Genomic DNA, 21,491 nt, shown 5'->3' on the forward strand with positions numbered 1-21,491 from the left:
TGTAGGTCCGGACAGCGTAGGTTTGGACACCGTAGGCCCGGACAGCGTAGGTCCGGACAGCGTAGGTCCGGACAGCGTAGGTCCGACAGCGTAGGTCCGGACAGCGTAGGCCCGGACAGCGTAGGTCCGGACAGCGTAGGTCCGGACAGTGTAGGTCCGACAGTGTAAGTCCGACAAGTGTTAGTCCGGATAGTGTAGGTCCAGAGATTGTAGGTCCGGAGACCCGGGCGCCGCCTGACGGAGGTTGCATAGCAACCCGCTCCCGGGCCGGGCAGCTGCCATTGGTGGAACGGGAGCACGTGGCCGCTGGCTGGGTGACGTCACCTTGTCCCATATTTGGGAGTGAGAACGTTGGCAACCCTAAAGGTCAGGGAGGAAAGACACAGTGGAGGGACTGCAGTGTAGATTTGCCAGAATGACAGCTGGATGCCAAAAATTAAATTAAATGACAATTAATCACATTTAGGACAGATTATCTGGAATTTAGAAAATTGCAGGATGATTTGATGATTGAAGAGAATGCGGTGCACGGTTGTCTTAAGGGGGAAGACGCTATTTCTGCAGATTGCCAGTCTGTGACTGAAGAACAGGGTTCAAGACAGGTTTAGATTTAAGGGACAGTAAATGTTTGGAGCTCAACATTGACAATAATAATTGATGTTCGATTGTTAATTTCAGAAGAGACAGACAGATTTTTGTGAACTAAAACTCTGAAGTACTGTAAACAAAGGTTGTATTGTTTGGTCTCACATCGTCCATGACTGTTCAAGCAGATTCTTCTGGTTCACTCACAGCTCAGCTGTCTGCTCCCATGCTCTGTGATTGCCAAGAGTATGTACCATACCAGTATAACAGCAAAACAGGAGGAGACACAAGACACTGCTGATGATGCAATCTGGAGTAAAACACAAACTGCTGGAGGAACTCAGCTAGGGTTGCCAACTGTCCCGTATTAGCCAGGACATCCCGTTTATTGGGCAAAATTGGTTTGTCCCATACAGGACCGCCCTTTTCCCGTATTAGGCCCGAGGGGTGCTGTAGGCCCGGGGGCCGCTGTAGGTCCGGACACTGTAGGCCCGGAGGCCCGGGCACCGCCTAACGATGGTTGCATAGCAACCCGCCTCCCAGCCCGGGCGGCCGCCATTGGTGGAGTGGGAGCATGTAGCTGCTGGCTGGGTGAGGTCACTTGGGGCATGGGCCGTGACATCACCTTTTGTCCCTTATTTGGGAGTGAGAAAGTTGGCAACCCTAAACTCAGCAGATCAGGCAGTATCTGTGGAGGGAATGGACAGACAGTGTTTCAGCTTGGGACCATTCCTTAAGACTGATAAGCCTGACAAAGGGACAATCCCGAAACATTATCTGTCCACCAATCTAACACAGGGTCCAGACCCGAAACGTCACCTGTCCATTCCCTCCACAAGTGCTGCCTGACCCCGTTTGTTTTTGTTACACAAAAACAGAAAATGTTTTGAAAGAATCAAGTTATGAAATCTGGAAAATCCTGCTACGCAGGAGTGAATGACAAATCAACTTGATTCCATATGCACCTTGCCTTGCCTTGCCTTGCCTTGCCTTGCTGCCCAACCTCACAGATATACCTCACTGTACCAGCGTGCAGTGGGAACATGTAACTAGTAGTTCAGATTAAATTAGTAGCCAATGTACAGCAAAGCTTATTGTAACTTAATTTGCTCTGATGTTACTATGATAATGAAGCAGATCATAGCTGCAAAGCTTAATAGAAAATAAAGTTAGACAGTATATAATAATTCTCAGCCCCAGCCAACATTTTTTTATAAAAAGGCCCACTTACAATATTGTCTTCGAAAGGCTCCATTGTTCAATAAACAAGCACTGATTTGGATTTGTGTAAAAGGCTGTGTACATAATAACGAATCTTGTACCACACAGAAGCTGAAACCCACACAAACAGAGACATTAATGCTTTCTGTGTCAAAAATAATGCAAAGTTAAACATATAATCAGGATGAGCAAACAGTTCAGACTACCTTTGTAAGTCTAACATCACATGGTACTTTCATTTCAACCACAGATGAGGTGAAAACATCTTCATTGCAAACAGATCAGACATATCTAAATTGTTCTCTCATCCATTAACATGAACAAAACACAACTCAAAGTCAATACCTACCTTCACAGTTTTAAGGTTTGTAGTTTTGGACTGTTACACCAAACATTTCCCCCAGCAATCGAAAACAAACTGCAGATGCTGGATTCAGACTTCCTTAGCTTTATCAACTTCATCGAACTTTGGCTTTCTTACTTAAAACAGTTTGAAATGACACACTTCACAAAAGTCAAAATCTGCCATTGAAAGTGTTAGCGAGTGAACTGTCCCCACACGAAGCCTGCGCTGTTGTGACCACTGACTGGATGACTGTGTGAAAGCAGCAATAACTGCATGACTAAAGATGGACTGGATCTAGTTAAAGGCACTCATATCTCTTGTTTGAATTGTTCAAGGATTCCAGTTAAATTAATGCTAGAATTCATTAAACAATATGTCCACCTGCAGTTTTTTTTTATTATCTTGCTATTGGGATTTGTTGTTTAAAAAAAAGCTTAAGTCACAGTAGTGGATAAATAATGATGCAAACTCAATGTACTGAAATGCATTCTCTGAATCGTTCTTGCCTGTAGTGGAAGCCAGCATTACACCTTTTAGCACCCAATGGACAAAGTGCAAGTTGTATACATTCTGATGCTCAGAAGCTAAGGGTGGCTTTCAAACGCTGGCCTGCTGTCTCAGCAATTGGCCAGAAGCCATTCCTCCAAATGTCAACATAGATAACGTAAAACACCAAACAGCAAGAGAGCCTCCACAAACCACACTACAATTAGCTCTTACATATCTGGACGTGGAAAAACGATTTCTCTCTTTCAGGGAAGATGGTATAGTGTTTATGGTATTGGACTGACAATGCAGATATTCATCCTCGTTAAAACCTGTCACTCTGGGCTATAAGCTGAAGTTAATACCTCTAGTAAGTTATGGATCTAGTAAGTACATGGCCATCAGTTTGTAGACCACCAACCAACCACAGAATCTCTCCCTAGTTCGCCCTAGTCTGATTCAGTGTCCTCACAGTGGTCTAGCAAGCGGCAGATCAGGAAATAGTTGGCACAATACTGGCACTACCTGTGTAATTAAGATTTATCATTGCATGAAAACAATGTTAACAGGGAGAGGATTTGCCACTTAGTCTAGCTTATATGTGTAGGAAGGAACTGTAGATGCTGGCTTAAACTAAAGATAGACACAAAAAACTGGAGTAACTCAGCGGGATAGGCAGCATCTCTGGAGAGAAGAAATGGGTGACGATTCGGGTCGCGACCTGAAACGTCACCTATTCCTTCTCTCCAGAGATGCTGCCTGTCCCGCTGAGTTACTCCGGCTTTTTGTGTCTATCTTTAGTCTAGCATACTCAGTTGCAATTAACCAGCCTCGCACATTGAGGAAAGCAGTAAAAGAGACATCTGAATAGACATAAAGACAAAGACAAGAGAGGGCGACCATGGGAGTAAAGCCCTCGCGCTGCCACTTCCGATTCACAGTGGAAACTCTTGCTTTGTGGCTCTTGAGACACACTTCAAATAAACTCAAGGCTAGAAGTTGCACAAATTTTGCACAAAGTACAGGATGGACGTAGTTTTAATTAGCTCCAGACTACATTCCATTAGCACCAGGGAGCAACGCTGAACTATATTTAGATGAGGCAAACTTAATTCCATCAAAGCTGTTTCTCCAATGAATTATCTATTTGTTCTACTAATCCCTTTTCAGTTTCCGAATGCAATGTCTGTAAAATTTCCCAAGATATGGGTTGAAATACAAAGTGCTGGAGTAACTCTGTGGATCCAGCAACATCTCTGGAGAACATGGAGAGGTGATGTTTGTCAAGGAACCTTTCTTCAGACTGATTGTGGGGGAGGGGGTATGAGGGGGAAGGGTGGATACAGGTGAGAGGATGAAGAATTTATAGGCAGATGTTTGGACAGGGGGCAGAGATGAAAAGACAGATGTGAGACAAAAGGATTGAAGCTAGCGAAATGTGAAGCTAGAGGAAGGAAAGTAGGTGAAAGGGGATGGGGAGGGGAAGAAAATAGGTGTGAGCCCAGATGGGGCACAGGGGAGAGAGGGGAAGGGAAGGAAAAGGGGTGGGGGAAGAAGGGAGAGGGGGGAGGGTTATGTAGTTACTTAACATTGGAGAATTCAATGTTCATACTATTGAGTTGTAAGCTATGAGGTGTTGTTCCTCCAGTTTGCGCTGGGCCTCACTCTGGCCATGGAGGAGGCCCAGGACAAAAAGGTCAGTGTGGGAATGGGAAGGAGTTAAAATGGTTGGCAACCGGGAGATCCAGCAGGTCTTGGTGGACCGAGCGCAATAACCCAGCTAGGTCACCAGGTCCTGGCATGGTCTCGCCGATGTACAGGATGTACATTGGGCCACACTGGATGCCAGAGATGAGGTTAGAGGAGGTGCACATGAACCTTTCCCTCTCCTACCACAATCAGTTTGAAGAAGGGTCCCGACCAGAACGTCACCTATGCCTGTTCTCCAGAGATGTTGCCTGACCTGCTAAGTTACTCCAGTGCTTTGTGTCTTTTTTTTGTAAAACAGCATCTGTAGTTCCTTGTTTCTACAGCTGAAGGTTAAAGTTGCAGTGATGGCTGAGCAAAATCAGAAGAAAAGGTTAAACTAACTGAAGTTACTAAAAAAATGAACCAAAACTTTTCCAACAACGCAAATTTAAAAGTAAATAGGCAGCTTGTGAATATCCTGCTGTGCCAAAATGAACATCCATACAGCTTCAAAGTTCAACCTTCCACTATGAATACTGGAAACTGTGAAATTTATGAAAAGGAGAGTGATCGAGCATGAATGAATATTCATGCATTCTATTGAAGTGTTCATTGTCCTGCAGGTTCTGCTTTACAGGAATGCTGAAGCACGCAGTAATGGAGGAAGATAACATTGGAACATTTCATCTTCAGCCTCGTAACCAAACTTTTGTTTAGCTCCGACACACAAGGTACAGCTGATGCTGGGATGTCGAGCACAACACAGAGTGCTGGAGGAACTCATCAGCTCAGGCAGCATCTGTGGAGGAAATGGACAGATGACGTTTCAGATCTGAAGAAGGGTCACAACCCGGTACATTGTCTGTCCATTCATTCCCTCCGCAGATGCTGCCTGGCCGTCTCCTGGCCATCTGAGTTCCTCCAGCACTTTGCTTATTACATTTTTATCGATATCAATCAAAACTCGTCAGAAGTTAAGTTGGATACAGCTTTGAAATAATATTTCATTTAACCTGTCATAAAAATCATAGAGACTGTAATTTTGTTAACTTTCTTGCTACCCAGATTAAAAATGTCACTTATCCCTGCCAAAAATAGTATTTTATGAGTCACTTTACAGGCAGTTGCAATGGTCAGACATTCCTTATCAAAATCTTTGAAGACAATTATACACATTAAATTAGTTACAAGAACACCATAGAGGCATAATTCTCTCCTGGTATATTAATACACAACTCTAATGCTACACTATCTTCTGAAAAAGAGATTGTTTATCTTAGAAACCTGGTACCTAGTGCAAAAACACCACCAAATACCAAGAACTAAAACACATAATTTGCAATATATATATATATATATATATATATATATATATATATAGTCCTTCAGAACGTATCATGAACAATATGGATAAATATCAGTCCCCATTACTGCCATCATATATCCCCTCTCTCAGCCCAAGATTTTTATTATTAGGGCAAGGAATAGTGTTCTGATGAAAGTACTGGAAATTCCCAGCCTCATCTTTAACACAGGTTTCTGACAAAATGACGTTGATGTTTCTGTGATGTAACAGACATATACAGTGCCACCTCTCCTGGGTAAGTTGGAGATTTGTAGACATTCCAGTGAATGGTCACTGTAAAAGCAATGGTAATCATAACTAACTCAATCGCACCAAAGACATGAACTGAGAAATCCCACTAATTAGGATCTTGGTTAAACACTTTAAATGGACCACTTGATATTTGTTCAGCTCAGCGGACGTGCAAAAGCAAATTGCCGATGGGACCTGTCACATTGGGACATCACTAACTATACACATCTGCGGAGCTGGCTTGATCCACAAGATGCTGGAGTATGTTTCTAGACAGTGCTCAGACTCAACGATGGCAGGCACGGGTTACGGATTGTGGATGATCAGCCATGATCACAATGAATGGCGGTGCTGGCTCGATGGGCCAAAAGGCCTCCTTCTGCACCTATTTTCTATGTTTCTATGATGCAATTCTGTGGCTTCAAGGGCAGGAAACAGAATGTGAGTAGTGTAGTGTACAACCTTGTAACCCAGTTGTGTATGGAGGAACTGCTGGATGCTGGTTTAAACCAAAGACAGACACAAAAAGCTGGAGTAACTCAGCTGCTGTTGAGTACTAGTTACTGAGTTACTCCAGGCTCTTGTGTATGTCTTTGAAACTCGGTTGCTGAGGGCAGCAACTTTGGGATGTGTTACAGCGGATGCAAAAAGGGTTTCTTTTTGAAAGAAGAGTTAACAGATCAGATTAGAATATGACGAGAAGCTGAAATACCTGGACTATATATTTTATAAAGTCAAAAATTCGAGGGTAAATATCTGTTCAAGCAGCAAACAAAGGAATTTCATTTGATAAGATATTTTTTTAAATCTACCAATTTCTATCCATAATTTTTGATCTGAAACTATAAAAACGATTCCAAAGGTCCTTTAAATAAGAAAGCCAAAGTAACCCGCAGATTAATAAATGGCATCATTAAACATTTCCAAATCACACGCAGGTTCACAGAGCTGCTAAAGCAAAAATGTAAACTATAAAAGATATCTTGGTGCCCACAACAACAAAGCCGCCTAACACATCAAATTCATGACACTGCATTTGTCTTTAGAAACCAGGTATAAAAAGTGTCTTGGTGCAATTTCATTTGATCCTTTCATAATAATATTATGACTGTAAACCCACTTAAACATGAGCGATTCCACACGATGTGGGAGGGAGCACGGAAGCAGGCTTTTGTTGAGTCAGTCCCAGTTGAACAGTACCTCTGATCTGGTATGTGCATTTGCTGGTGTGTGCCACATGCTAGATCCAGGGATGCATTGTTTGAGTGCTAGGTGATCGTCTCTGCAAAAGTTGCACCTTATGAAGTTCTGCTGGCAATAAAACTTGATGTCATAGCAGGTCCATTTTTGGCCTGTAGTGTAGCAGGAGTGGCGATTTCTTCAAAGAGAGAAAGGTAGATAAATTTAGTTTACGTTAGATGCAGCACAGAAACAGGTTCTTCGGCCCACCTAGTCTCCGCCGACCAGCGATCCCCGCACATTAACACTATCCTACTAGGGTTGCCAACTGTCCTGTATTAGCTGAGACATCCCCGTACTTTGGGCTCGATTGGTTTGTCCCGTATTAGGCCGGGGGGGGGGACGACGACACTGTAAGCCCCCCCCCACTACACTGTAGGCCCGGACATTGTAGACCCGGGGGCCGCTGTAGTCCCAGACACTGTACAATCGGACAATGTAGGCCCGGAGGCCCAGGCGCCACCTAACGGAGGTTGCGTAGCAACCCGCCTCCCGGCCCAGGCAGCCGCCATTGGTGGAGCAGGAGCACGTGGCCGCTGGCTGGGTGAAGTCATGTGGGGCACGGGGCGGTGACATCACCTTTTGACCCTTATTTGGAGTGAGAAAGTTGGCAACCCTATATTCTACACACTAGAGACAATTTACAATTACACCAAACCAATTAACCTACAAACCTGAGTGTCTTTGGCATGTGGGTGGGGGGAAACTGGAGAAAACCCACGTGGTCACAGGCAGAAAGTACAAACTCCATGCAGACAAGCACCGTAGTCAGGATTGAACCCGGGTCTCTGGCGCTGTGAGGCAGCAACTCTACCGCTGCACCACCGTGCTATACTATATAGTGTATCGCACCATGTTACTCAATCAAAAGATTTTCTTCAAATAACTTCAAGTTGTCAGTGCCATTGCCCAAAGGAAATGAACAAGCTAATGGACCCATGGGTGATGCAGCTGATATGTCAAACAGAATATGAGGTGTCGAGCATTCAGATCACCCCGGTCCCAGTGGAATCACAATCCAATGTCCTTGCAACACACATCCTCATAAATCTTCTCTGTACCCATTCCAACTTGACAACATCTTTCCTGTAACATGGTGCCGAGTACTGAATACAATATTCTAAATGCGGCCTCACCGACGTCTTATATAACTGCAATATGACCTCCCAACTTTTATATTTAAAACTCTGACGAAGGGCAATGTGCCACCCTATCTACCTGTGACGCCACTTTGAAGGAACTATGTACTGCTAGATCCCTCTGCTCTACAACAGTCCCCAGAGCCACTCTACCATTCACTGTGCAGGTGCTGCCCATGTTAAACTTTCCAAAATGCAACTCCTCTGTATTAAATCGGTAGGAAGAAAGGAGAGAGCAGTATCATCATTAGGGTGAGAAGAAACCTGTGGCGTATCTATGTTTACAACAGGATTGAGATCAGTTGGGAAGGTGTGCCAAGGATTGGGTAGTGGAATTTTACCTGCAAATCCTCATTATTCCCGTAATCCTCTTTGCTTTCCTCATTTCAAATGATTAAAATGGTTAGTTTCAGTGACTCAATTACAATTTGGAGAATACACAATATTGCACAAGCCTTTTACGCGTGGAGTAGTTTGGGGAATACACAATATTGCACAAGCCTTTTACCCGTGGAGCAGGTTAAACACTTCCATATCTTGGGAAGTGGGCTTGCAAGGAGTACTTTTCAAATATCATGTGGACCTGAAGGGGAGGCCACAATGGTTGTTTGGCTTTCCTGTTCTCCCATCTCACTTCCTGCTGCCTTTCTTTAGGCATTGAGAAAAGAGCGGTGTGGACATCCTTCAAGTGTGAGGCAAGCCGTGTTACATACCTGCTCTGTGGTGACCCCACTCCACTGAGCTGTGTCCATAACCTGTTGTATAGTGACCCACTCCACTATGCGCTTGCCCCTAACCTGCTCTGTGGTGACCCCACTCCACTGAGCTGTGTCCATAACCTGCTGTATAGTGACCCCACTCCACTGAGCTGTGTCCATACCCTGCTGTATAGTGACCCCACTCCACTGAGCTGTGTCCATAACCTGCTGTATAGTGACCCCACTCCACTGAGCTGTGTCCATAACCTGCTGTATAGTGACCCATTCCACTGTGCGCTGCCCTAATCTGCTGTATAGTGACCCACTCCACTGTGCGCTGCCCCTAACCTGCTCTGTGGTCACCCCACTCCACTGAGCTGTGTCCATACCCTGCTCTGTGTTGACCCCACTCCTCTGAACTCTGCCCCTAACCTGCTCTGTGGTGACCCCACTCCACTGAGCTGTGCCCCTGAAGTTCCATCGTGGTTGGAAGACACCATCGAGGTCTGATTTGCATCCTCACTAACATTGCACACCCACCCACACAGCAACTGCAGTCCACCTTGCTTCCCTTCTCAATGCCTCCTCACAGTATTGACACTCCTTGAGCCGAGAGTGGTTGACCTGAGGCAGAGCAATGATGTCGAAGCATGCAATGCTCAGTTGAAGGGACGAGGCGTGGGAGCTTCCCCAGGGTAGGGGATTCTACAAGCAATGGGAGAACAGCTATAGTCAGAGTATCACACCCATGTGGAACAAGGAACTGACTGCAAACTTTCTACAATTTAAAATACAGTTGATTGACCGTTATACAAAGACAACGCAGTAACTGTTTACCTTAAATCTCCATCGAGTGACAACAACAAACTTCAAAGTGTGATCCTTTCCAAGTATTTCTTCATTGCATAGAATATCCAGCTGTGGAGAATCAGGAGAGCAAGGGTCACGCCAGCTCGAGACATAAAAAAACGCAACACGTGACATGACACTATACATGTCATGTGAAGGTACACGTGATGTGATGACACGTGATGCCACACGTGACCCTATACATGTATCACTACACTTGACATGATACATGATAAGACGCCACACTTATACATGTGACGTGAAGCTGCCCCTGACGTGAGATATCACGTGACACAGAACATCACGTGACATGATGTGACATCAGGTTACACAGAACACGTTAGGCGACACATGACCCCACGGAAGCTTTCTCTATGTTGGTCTCATCTATGTTGGTCTCATCATCCTGTCGGTCTGAGGAACCCCAGAGGTGGGTTGAGGTGAAGTGGCTCAAGAGGAGCGCATTAATGTGGGCAGCAGAGGGAAGATTTGCTTCCAGTACTTGTCTGTGGTTGAGGGTTCTGTTGTACTTCGTGGTCCGGTACCTGTTGTACCTTTAGTGACTCTGGAAGGACCACAAGTACACGTGTATAAAAGGTTACATTGCTGGAGCTCAACTCCAGGCTGTTTATTCCGTGGCCACCTGCATCCAGAGTGACCGCCTAATCACACCAATCACTTATATACACAGGCATACAAAGTAGTCCTTGCATACACAAAGTAGTCCCAGCAATATCACAACATCCCCCTTGTCTTATATATTACAACATCCCCCTTGTCTTATATAAAATTGTTTTCTTTACCATTCGAGGGCTAAAATATATTTAACAAACAAAACCAAAACACCATTGCTTTTTGCAAACAAAACCAATAACACAACTAAACACAATTGCTTTTTGTCGCCATCATGGTGGTCACTCCTCTGCGGAATTTCACTCATCGCCGGGTGGTCACTCATCGCCGGGTGGTCACTCATCTCCGGGTGGTCACTCATCGCCGGGTGGTCACTCATCTCCGGGTGGTCACTCACTCCATGTGGTCACTCCACAGATATATACATTTATACAAAAGCATCAAATATAATACATTAAGCTTTCATTACACAGATCACTACACAGGTCATTAAACACAAAATATTCATTTTGTTCCATATCTTCCCCTCAAGAAGACGTGCTGTGTAGATCAAACGTAGTGTAGGCTCTAGATGCTCCACCACCATGATTTGCCTGCCATTGCTGGCCTCCCACTGCTGGGCTGGCACTGCTGGGCTCCCACTGCTGGGTTGGCCCTGCTGGGCTCCCACTGCTGGGCTCCCACTGCTGGGTTGGCACTGCTGGGCTCCCACTGGTGGGTTGGCACTGCTGGGCTCTCACTGCTGGGCTCTCACTGCTGGGCTCTCACTGCTGGGCTGGCACTGCTGGGCTCCCACTGCTGGGCTGGCACTGCTGTAATCGCGGTGCGCTGGCCCCGCCCACAAGTGCTCCCCGGCAGCTGCCGTTCAACTTTTCGAACGCGCTGCCGCTGGCCCCGCCCACAGGTACTCCCCGGCCCCGCCCACAGGTACTCCCCGGCCCCGCCCACAGGTGCTCCCAGCAGCTGCCGCTCAAATTCGAACGCGCTGCCGCTGCCTCGGGCCCAGGGCCGTCCCGACTCTACGGTCGACGCGCCTGGGTAAGTACGCAGTGCCTCGGCCTTACCGGCCGCTGCACCTCCACGGGTGGTCGGTCCCTCCGGTCGCCGCACACCTCCGTGGGTGTCGGGTCTCCCGGTCGCCGCACACCTCCGTGGGTGTCAGCCTCCCCCGGGGCTCTCCCGGTCGCCGCACACCTCCATGGGTGTCGGTCTCCTCCGGGGCTCTCCCGGTCGCCGCACACCTCCGTGGGTGTCGGTCTTCCCCGGTCACCGCACATCTCCGTGTGTGTCGGGTCTCCCGGTCTTCCCCTGTTGCCGCACACCTCCATGGGTGTTGGTCTTCCCCGGTCACCGCACACCTCCGTGGGTGTCGGTCTTCCCCGGTCACCGCACATCTCTGTGTGTGTCGGGTCTCCCGGTCTTCCCCTGTTGCCGCACACCTCCATGGGTGTTGGTCTTCCCCGGTCACCGCACACCTCCGTGGGTGTCGGTCTTCCCCGGTCACCGCACATCTCTGTGTGTGTCGGGTCTCCCGGTCTTCCCCTGTTGCCGCACACCTCCATGGGTGTTGGTCTTCCCCGGTCACCGCACATCTCCGTGTGTGTCGGATCTCCCGGTCTTCCCCGGTCACCGCACATCTCCGTGTGTGTCGGCTCTCCCGGTCTTCCCCTGTCACCGCACATCTCCGTGTGTGTCGGATCTCCCGGTCTCTCCCCCGCGAAGCAGTCGCAGGCTTCTAATCTCGAGCCTACACAGGTGCTGGGGCGCGACGTGGGCCTACACGCACCGCCCCCAGCAGCTTGCAGCGTCACGTCGGCAACTCGGGCCGACTACTGAGCAGGTAACTATACCAACTCATACTGGCCCTGTCGGGATGCACTCCAAACGTCCCGTACCGAGCTGGAAACTTTTCTTTTGTTTTGTTTCCCACCAGGGCTTTTTTTTCTTCTTTTTAACCTTTTCTGCTCGGGCATGCTTCATTCCCTCCCTAGGCGAAACACCAAACCGCTGCCACCATGTTGTTCTTCGTGGTCCTTTGTTGTACCTTTGTTGTGACTCTGGACGGACCACGAGTGCACATGTTTAAGATGTTATCATGGTGCAGCTTGTACTCCAGGCTGTTTATTCCAAGGCCGCCTGGATCCAGAGTGACCGCCTAATCACACCAATCACTTATATACACAGGCATACAAAGTAGTCCTTGGATACACAAAGTAGTCCCAGCAATATCACAACAGGTTCGGGCAGTAAACATTTGAAATTTTGGCTGGTGTCTACTGTGCATGTGAACTGATGCAGTGCTCACAGTGCCATGTCCCAGGCCAGGGATAATTCACCTCCTCCAACAGCTGCAACCACTCTGTACAAATCACCCTAAACATTGCAATGCTGTGATTCCCAGTTTCCCTTTGATTCAATGTAACCAGAGCTCTGTGATGGTGCAATGCTTCCTTCATTCTACACGGGAGGTTCGTGGGTTGATATGTCGATAGGGGTGCTAACTATCTCACTCCCAAATAAGGGACAAAGGGTGACGTCACTGCCCCATGCCACCTCACCCAGCCAGCAGCCACGTGCCTACACTGTCCGCGATTACCCCCCCCCCCCACGGGCTACAGTGTCCGGGCCTACAGCGTCGGGGCCTACAGTGCCTGGGCCTACATCGTCGTGACCTACAGTGTCCGGGCCTACATTGTCCGGGCCTAATACGGGACAAGGGCGGTCCCGTAAGGGACAAACCAATTTAGCCCAAAATACAGGATGTCCCGGCTAATACAGGACAGTTGGCAACCCTGGTCATAAGTATGATTGTGCCTAGGCTTACGTGGATTTTTATGAACTGTGTGCAAAAAAAATGAATTTCACTGTACCTGGTTACATGTGACAATAATATCATTGAACCATACTCTTGCCTTTTCCCCATATCCCCTTATACCATTAAAAGCTTTTTTAGCGGACAGGTACTTGGGAAAGAAAAGGGAGTGGGACAAATACAGGCAAATGGGATTAGCATAGATAGGCATGGACACGATGGGCTGAAGGGCCTGTTTCTTCACTGTATAACTTTACGACCATTGTTAATACCGTCGCAGGATTTAAAATGTATAATTACTAGTCCACAAAGTGGTTTCTTGCACAAAAAAGTTAATAAAATCTATGTAGAGTCTGATTGCAATGAGTCATCATCCTTGGATGATTCTGGGAATGAGAATTGATGTTGTAACAGAGTGAAAAATCAATGAGGGAATTGGAAGGCGGAAGATAACATAAGAGATAAATTACTGGTCGACACAAAATGCTGGAGTAATTCAGCGGGTCAGGCAGCATCTCTGGAGAGAAGGAGTGGGTGACGTTTCGGGTCGAGACCCATCTTCAGACTGCAGACTGGTCTCTGGTCTTAACAGACGCTCACTAGACATGGGACTGATAAAATCCCATTCAGAATAATTCCAATGTTCCATGTGTGAAAGTACACTTTACAGTACTTTGAATATTGTTCATGCTAGTCACTTGTCAAATTAAAGGCGATTTTAAGGCGACTGTAGGCGACTAGGCCGTCGCTGCACGTTTGCCGGGGTGTCGCGGGCATGAGTCGTAGCAGATCTCAGCTCATCTCTGAAAAATCAAACTGTTTGAAATGTTTTGGTGACAGCTGGCTTGTTGCCAGGTTTCGTGGCTTATTGCGGGCGCTGTCGCCTGCTGTCCCCTGCTGTCCCCAGGTTTGGTAGGTTGTCTCCGGTACTGTGGACGGATGAATTTCATTGTCGACTACCAACACCAACCGGAGACAGGTACCGGGATCAGGAGAAGACAAGGTCCGACAGGAACTGTCAAAACCCATTTTGACAGCTGACAGAAGTGCAGCTGCAACAGCCGGCTGTGGAATGGGGGCGGAGATCGTAATGCTGTCAAAGGGGGGCGGACACCTGAACAAACCGACAGAAAGCACCGGCCAGTGAACTTTTTAGGTATATTTTGTAATCGTTTGAAGTTTCTGTTTTTAAAGATTTTTGCATGTAGTTATCCATCTTTCATAGGAATATAGTTTGTTTGAATAAGGTTGATTTTGGTTACTTTTTTAAAAATTGCAGTCTGAATGTATTGTATTTGTAAGTAATTTACCCAATGATGTGCAAGCGTGCAGCCTATAAAACCTGGTCCAGAGCCAATGCTCCCACCAGTGATCGGCTGGTGTGTGATCAGAGTGAGCAAGCAAGCGCACATACTCGGTGTGAACAATGCGATGTCGCAACCCTGGGGCTCCCGAGAAGACAACAGTGAGATGTGCTCTGCCCTAGTGTCTGGGGGCAGCGCAGACCAGTGAACCCCCTACACAGCGAGCTGGTTCAATCCCAGCTTCGGACCGACTGTGTGTGTGTGTGTGTGTGTGTGTGTGTGTGTGTGTGTGTGTGTGTGTGTAGGAAGGAACTGCAGATGCTGATAACCAAAGATAGACACAAAAAGCTGGAGCAACTCATCTTTCATTCATGTGTTCCTTACCAACGTCCAGGGATCTCTCATTTCCCCTCTCCCCTGACTCTCAGTCTGAAGAAAGGGTCTCGACCCCAAACGTCACCCATTCCTTCTCTCCAGAGATGCTGCCTGTCTCGCTGAGTTACTCCAGCTTTTTAGTGTCTATTTTCTTCGACCTGACTGCAACAGGTTACAAGGAAGCGCCGGACAGTGGAATAACCTCAAGAGACATTTTGAGACATCCTTTCCTGTCATTTTAAGAACCCAATTCCTCCACCGCTTAAATATCGAAAAGAAAAGGACGTTGCATATAATATCTCTATTCCAATGAATAGAGTGTGTGTGTGTGTGAGAGAGAGAGTATCAGGGCTAAATGGCTCTGTGGTTTAAGATTAACTAACATGGTAGGATAGTGCACTTTGATATTTGTTGCGAGGTTCAATTGCCTGATCAGTATCAGTCCTTGAGGAGGTTCACTGAAAAATCCTTGTCGCAGATGCATTTAGAAGCACATAATACTAAAATTAAGAAAAGGCATTTGAAGATACCAGAAGATAGTTTTGTTTAACCAATTTATTTACCGTCAGGACATTTAACAGGTAGATTGGAGACGACAGTTTGACGGTCAGGTAAGCGTGGGAATTTCGCGATGTTTCCGAAGACGGTGTAATCTCTTAAAAAAGTTACTTGTATCGACCTGACTCGGCATTGTCGTGGTCATTGTCATAGGGTAAAAAAAAATTTGGCAATCTGCTACGACTTTGACAGTCGCCAGCAGTCGCCTTACAAAATCGCATAACTGGGACAGGCCCTTAACTTGTTTACTTAGAGACAGGAGAGACTGGAGATGCTGGAATCTGGGGCAAAAAGCCAAGTGGTGTCGGAATGCAGCATGTAGGAAGCATCGTGGGGAGAGGACGTAGACGTTTCAGGCCGGGATTGAGTCCCAGTGCAGGGCTCAATCCAAAACACCTCCAGGTCCTTTACGCCACAGCCAGCATGGAATCACACAGCACGGAAACAGCCCCATCAGCCCAACTTGTCCATGCTGACCAAGATGCTCCATTTGCCCACGTTTGGCCAATATCTCTAAACTTATCCATGTACCAGTCCAAGTGTCTTTTAAATGCTGTTTTTGTACCTGCCTAAATGACCTTCTCTTGCAACTCATTCCATATACCCATCGCCACAGTTGCCCCACAGGTTCCTGTTAAATCTTTCCCCTCTCACCTTAAACCTATGCCCTCTGGTTCGTGATTTACTCTGAGTAAAAGACTTTGTGCATTCACCCTATTTATTTCCCTTATGATGTTAAACACATCACCCTGTGCTCCTGGAATAAAGCCCCAGCCTGCCCAACCTCTCCCTGTAGCTCAGGCCCTTGAGTCCTAGCAACATCCTCGTAAATCTTCTCTGCACCCTTTCCAGCCGAATAATATCCTTCCTATAAATTTGTGGAAGTCTCTGCCACAGAAGGCAGTGGAGGCCAATTCATTGGATGAATTTAAAAGAGTTAGATAGAGCTCCAGGGGCTAGTGGAATCAAGGGATATGGGGAGAAGGCAGGCACGGGTTACTGATTGTGGATGATCAGCCATGATCACAATGAATGGCGGTGCTGGCTCGAAGGACCAAATGGCCTCCTCCTATTTTCTATGTTTCTATGTTTCTCTGTATATCAGGGTGACTAAAACTGAACATAATACTCCAAGTGTGAGAGAGGGGAAGTGGAGAGGAAGAATATAAGATGAAACACACGGTAACAAGAAAGACGTCAGCAAATGGAAAGAAATGGAAAGAGGGAGGTTGAGAACAGAAACTAATAGAGTCTGGTGCGAAGTAGGTTATGGAAATAGCATAGATTGAAATGTCAGTAACTTGGACAAACACAAGTACTAGACATTCTGGAATTTTAATAAAAGAGGCAAGGATGAATGCTAACTAAAAGGGTGGGTGGAATGTAGCTGATTATATCAGTGGGTATGCTCTTCAGGAAGATAAACAAAATGCTAGTAAAAGGAAAGAAAAGGGTTTCATGCTATTCAGTAACTGTCTCCGTGCTGGCCTGGGGATTAGTTGGGACCAAGGCTGATTAAAGTTAATAAACTAAGCTGCTCTGACAGTGGGGCAGTCCACCTAGCATACGGTAGACACAAAATGGAGTATTGTGTGCAGTTTTGGTCTCCTAATTTGAGGAAGGACATCTTTGCTATTGAGGCGTAGGATCACGAGGTTAATCCCCGGGATGGCGGGACTGTCATATGAGGAAAGATTAGAAAGACTGGGCTTGTACTCACTGGAGTTTAGAAGGATGAGAGGGGATCTTATAGAAACATGTAAAATTATAAAAGCTAGATAATTAGTTCATTATAAAATGATTTTTTAAATTATAAAAGCTAAATACAAGCTAGATGCAGGTAAAATGTTCCCAATGTTGGGGGAGTCCAGAACCAGGGGTCACAGTCTACGAATAAAGGGGAGACCATTTAAAACTGAGGTGAGTGGTTTTATACATTAGGGCAGCGGTTCCCAACCTTTTTCGTCCCGTTTACCCCTTTGCAACTTTTCGAAAATAAATTTACCCCCACCGTTTTGTTCAGTAATTTGAGTTTACACTTCTACCATAATAAAGCAACCGACAAAGGGGAAATTTTAAAATACTGTTTTAAATAAGAATAATAATAGCGCGTAACAATGTTATTTCACTTATTTATGAACAACTAATGATGAACAGATACCGGTATACCAGAACCAAACACAGTCAGTCAATATGTACAAATCCAGATCAACAAATCTACCCCTGGGTAGGCGAACTACCCCCTGGGGGCAGATTAACCCCAGGTTGGGAACCCTCGGTCCAAGTGAATGGTCTCTCATGCATTGCAACTCAAACATTACAGTGAAGGGAAGGGCACAAAGATGTGGGAACTAAAAACAAAGGCAACCTGTGCTGGAAGCACCATGCACATGGAAGCACCATCATCGTGAACACAATGCAACTCACTAACGCTTGCAATTTACTAATTATATAATGGTCCAAAACATTTATTTACAATAGCAATAACTTTATTATATAGCTATTTTATTTCAAATAGAGTTGACAATAAAATATTTACTTTCAGAACTTACCTCATTAAATGATGTTAGGTTAAGTTTTTTGGCAATAAATTTCTTCAGGTGCAGAACGGTGGCCTGAGCAGAACAGCGGATCCACTTCCTCTTCAAGCCTCGCAACTTACTGCTGTTGCACTCCAAACAGATGCTTACCTTCAGGGGACACAGAGGGAACAGCGGTCATTGTAACAGCACTGCCCGCCAGGGCACTGCTTACCTTCAGGGGACACAGAGGGAACAGCGGTCATTGTAACAGCACTGCCCGCCAGGGCACTGCTTACCTTCAGGGGACACAGAGGGAACAGCGGTCATTGTAACAGCACTGCCCGCCAGGGCACTGCTTACCTTCAGCATCAAATAAAACCTACTCTGTGCATGACGTCTCTTTTGGTGGTGTAGTTTAGTTTGGTTTAGTTCATATCGTTACATGTTACGGGGTACAGTGAAAAGCTTTTGTTTGGATGCTTTCCAGTCAAAGAAAATTCGGGTGGTCGCGGTGGCGCAGCGGCAGAGTTGCTGCCTTACAGCGAATGCAGCGCCGGAGACCCGGGTTCCATCCCGACTACGGGTGCTGTCTGTACGGAGTTTGCACATTCTCCCTGTGACTGGGTAAATGTAAAAATTGTCCCTAGTGGGTGTAGGATAGTGTTAATGTGTGGGGATCGCTGGGCGGCGCGGACTTGGTGGGCCGAAAAGGCCTGTTTCCGCGCTGTATATATATGATATGATATGATGATATATCAGCTGGGAAGAAACTACCACTGAATCTGGAGCTGTACGTTTTCACACTCCTGCACCTTGATGGAGCCCTCTCTCGCCTTGCTCAGTTTCTCGCGCCTCTATTCTCACTCCACCTTTCCCCAGACAGGACCGAGCTCAATCCCCTGATCCTCCACCTTTCACGCATTGGCCGCCCCATCCATGCATCATCTACGGTCACATCTGCCTGCAGAGAGTCCACAGGTTCATGACAATGATCCCAGGAATGATTGGCTCAGGCAGCATCTCTGGGGAATATGGATCGGCAATGTTTTGGGTCAGGACCCTGCTTCAAACTGATCGTAGTGGGGGGGAGATGGAAGAGAGGAGGGGCACGACAAAGCCTGTAATCGACAGGGGTAATGGCAACTTTCCAAATTTTCCAGTGACCTCTTTTCCACTTGCCATTACTACACAGGAAGTAGGAGTGATCATACGCAGACCAAATGGAACAGATCTTTCAGCTGTTATTTCCAGTTCAATTGGTTGTTTATTGAAGTAGTTGTACAAACAAGGAGGTGAACATACCAGGCTTTCCTTATTCCTCATGCAAGTTGTAGCGGGCTGCTCTGTCCCTGGTCTGTTGAGAACTGTATGCCCCCCCCCCCTCCCCTGACATCAGTCTGAAGAAGGGTCTCGACCCGAAAAGTCACCCATTCCTTCTCTCCAGAAATGCTGCCTGACCCGCTGAGTTACTCGAGGAATTTTGTGTCTACCTTCGATTTAAACCAGCATTTGCAGGTGAAAGGGGACAGGGGAAAGAGAGATGTTGTTGTGATGACTACAATATCAGGAGCAAGATGCAAAGGGAAGCTACCAAAATTAGATCCAATCTTTAGGAGATGGTGTTCGAGGGATCACTCGACATGTCACTGAAGCACAGAAGTCCCACTACTGGCCACTAATCCAGCTCTAATCCAGGCAAGGAGACTCGACCGGGGAGACCGAAGTCAGGAAGAGCCATAGTAGTGGGTGACTCCATTGTTCGAGGTACAGACAGTAGATTCTGTGGCGGAAGGCGGGACTTGAGGATGGTCTGTTGCCTCTCTGGTGCCAGCGTCCAAGACATCACGGACTGGTTTCAGAACATCCTAGCGAGGGAAGGCGATCAACCGGAAGTAGTTGTGCACGTGGGCACAAACGACGTCGGGAGGAAGAGGAAGGAGATATTGCAATGTGAGTTTAGAGAGTTAGGAAGAAGACTGAGAAGTAGGACGTCGAGGGTGGTTATCTCTGGACTGTTACCTGTACCTCGTGCTGGTGAGGGCAGGAACAGAGAGATTTGGGATATGAATGTATGGCTGAGGGTCTGGTGCAGGGAGCAGGGATTTAGATTTCTAGACCACTGGGATCTCTTCTGGGGTAGGGGTGACCTGTACAAAAGGGACAGGTTGCACCTTAACAGCAGGGGGACCAACATTCTGGCAGGCAGGTTTGCTAGTGCTACAAGTGTGGCTTTAAACTAAGTAGTGGGGGGGAGGGGTTGACAAACTGGGAATATGGAGATGGAGTTAAAGGGGAAGCAAATACAGGAGAAATTGCAAAGGACTCTCGAATAAATGGGAAGTTCTAGATGGGATAAGAGAGTAAGGTCAGGGCCAATTGTGAGTGACCGGTGTGAGAGAGGAGGTGAAAGTGTTGTATTTAAATGCGCGAAGTATGAAAAATAAAGTGGATGAGCTTGAGGCTCAGTATGATGTTGTGGGAATCACTGAGACATGGCTACAAGAGGACCAAGGCTGGGAACTGAATATTCAGGGGTACACAAGGTATAGAAATGACAGACAGGTGGGCAGAGGGGGTGGGGTCACTCTGTTGGTAAGGAATGATATTCACTCCCTTGCAAGGGGTGACATGGAACCAGGAGATGTAGAATCAGTATGGATAGAAATGAGGAATTGTAAGGGTAAAAAGACCCTAATGGGAGTTATCTACAGGTCCCCAAACAGTAGCCTCGACATAAGGTGCAGGTTGAATCAAGAGCTAAAATTGGCATGTCGCAAATGTAATGCTACGGTGGTTATGGGAGATTTCAACATGCAGGTAGACTGGGAAAATCAGGTTGGTAATGGACCCCAGGAAAGGGAGTTTGTGGAGTGCCTTCGAGATGGATTCTTGGAACAGCTGGTACTGGAGCCTACCAGGGAGAAGGCAATTCTGGATTTAGTGTTGTGTAATGAACCTGATCTGATAAGGGGACTCGAGGTAAAAGAGCCATTAGGAGGCAGTGATCACAAATTGATCAATTTGTTTTACTCTACAAATTGAGAGGGAGAAGGGAAATTCGGAAGTGTCAGTATTACAGTATAGCAAAGGGGATTACAGAGGCATGAGGCAGGAGCTGGCCAGATTTGACTGGAAGGAGGCCCTAGCAGGGAAGACGGTGGAACAGCAATGACAGGTATTCCTGGGAATAATGCAGAAGCGGCAGGATCAATTTATCCCAAAGAGGAAGAAAGATTCTAAGGGGAGTAAGAGGCACCCTTGGCTGACAAGGGAAGTCAAGGACAGCATAAAAATAAAAGAGAAGAAGTATATCATGGCAAAGAAAAGTGGGAAGCCAGAGGATTCAGAATCTTTCAAAGAGCAACAGAAGATAACTAAAAAGGCAATACGGGGAGAAAAGATGAGGTACGACAGTAAGCTAGCCAATAATATAAAGGA

The 21,491-nt window shown here is 46.6% G+C and overlaps 1 protein-coding gene across 2 annotated transcripts in view; it reads right to left on the reverse strand.

The window, feature by feature from the left end:
- Positions 1–21,491, reverse strand: part of pcgf3 (polycomb group ring finger 3) — an 80,745-nt gene continuing 59,254 nt past the window's right edge. The window contains exons 7-10 of one of the 2 annotated variants that reach the window (XR_013547814.1): positions 18,084–18,221; positions 9,838–9,918; positions 7,125–7,302; positions 1–1,917 (exon numbers count right to left, since the gene is read on the reverse strand). Coding sequence is in view for 1 of the 2 variants with exons in the window: in XM_078407890.1 (XP_078264016.1) it covers positions 7,255–7,302; positions 9,838–9,918; positions 18,084–18,221 (267 nt within the window). In the remaining variant the exon portion in view is untranslated. Of the gene's footprint in view, positions 1,918–5,210; positions 7,303–9,837; positions 9,919–18,083; positions 18,222–21,491 lie in introns of those variants that run through there. The other variant, XM_078407890.1, reaches the window with a different exon arrangement.

The sequence above is a fragment of the Rhinoraja longicauda genome, chromosome 1 (genome assembly GCF_053455715.1).
Source record: "Rhinoraja longicauda isolate Sanriku21f chromosome 1, sRhiLon1.1, whole genome shotgun sequence".
NCBI classification, from domain to species: Eukaryota; Metazoa; Chordata; class Chondrichthyes; order Rajiformes; family Arhynchobatidae; genus Rhinoraja; species Rhinoraja longicauda.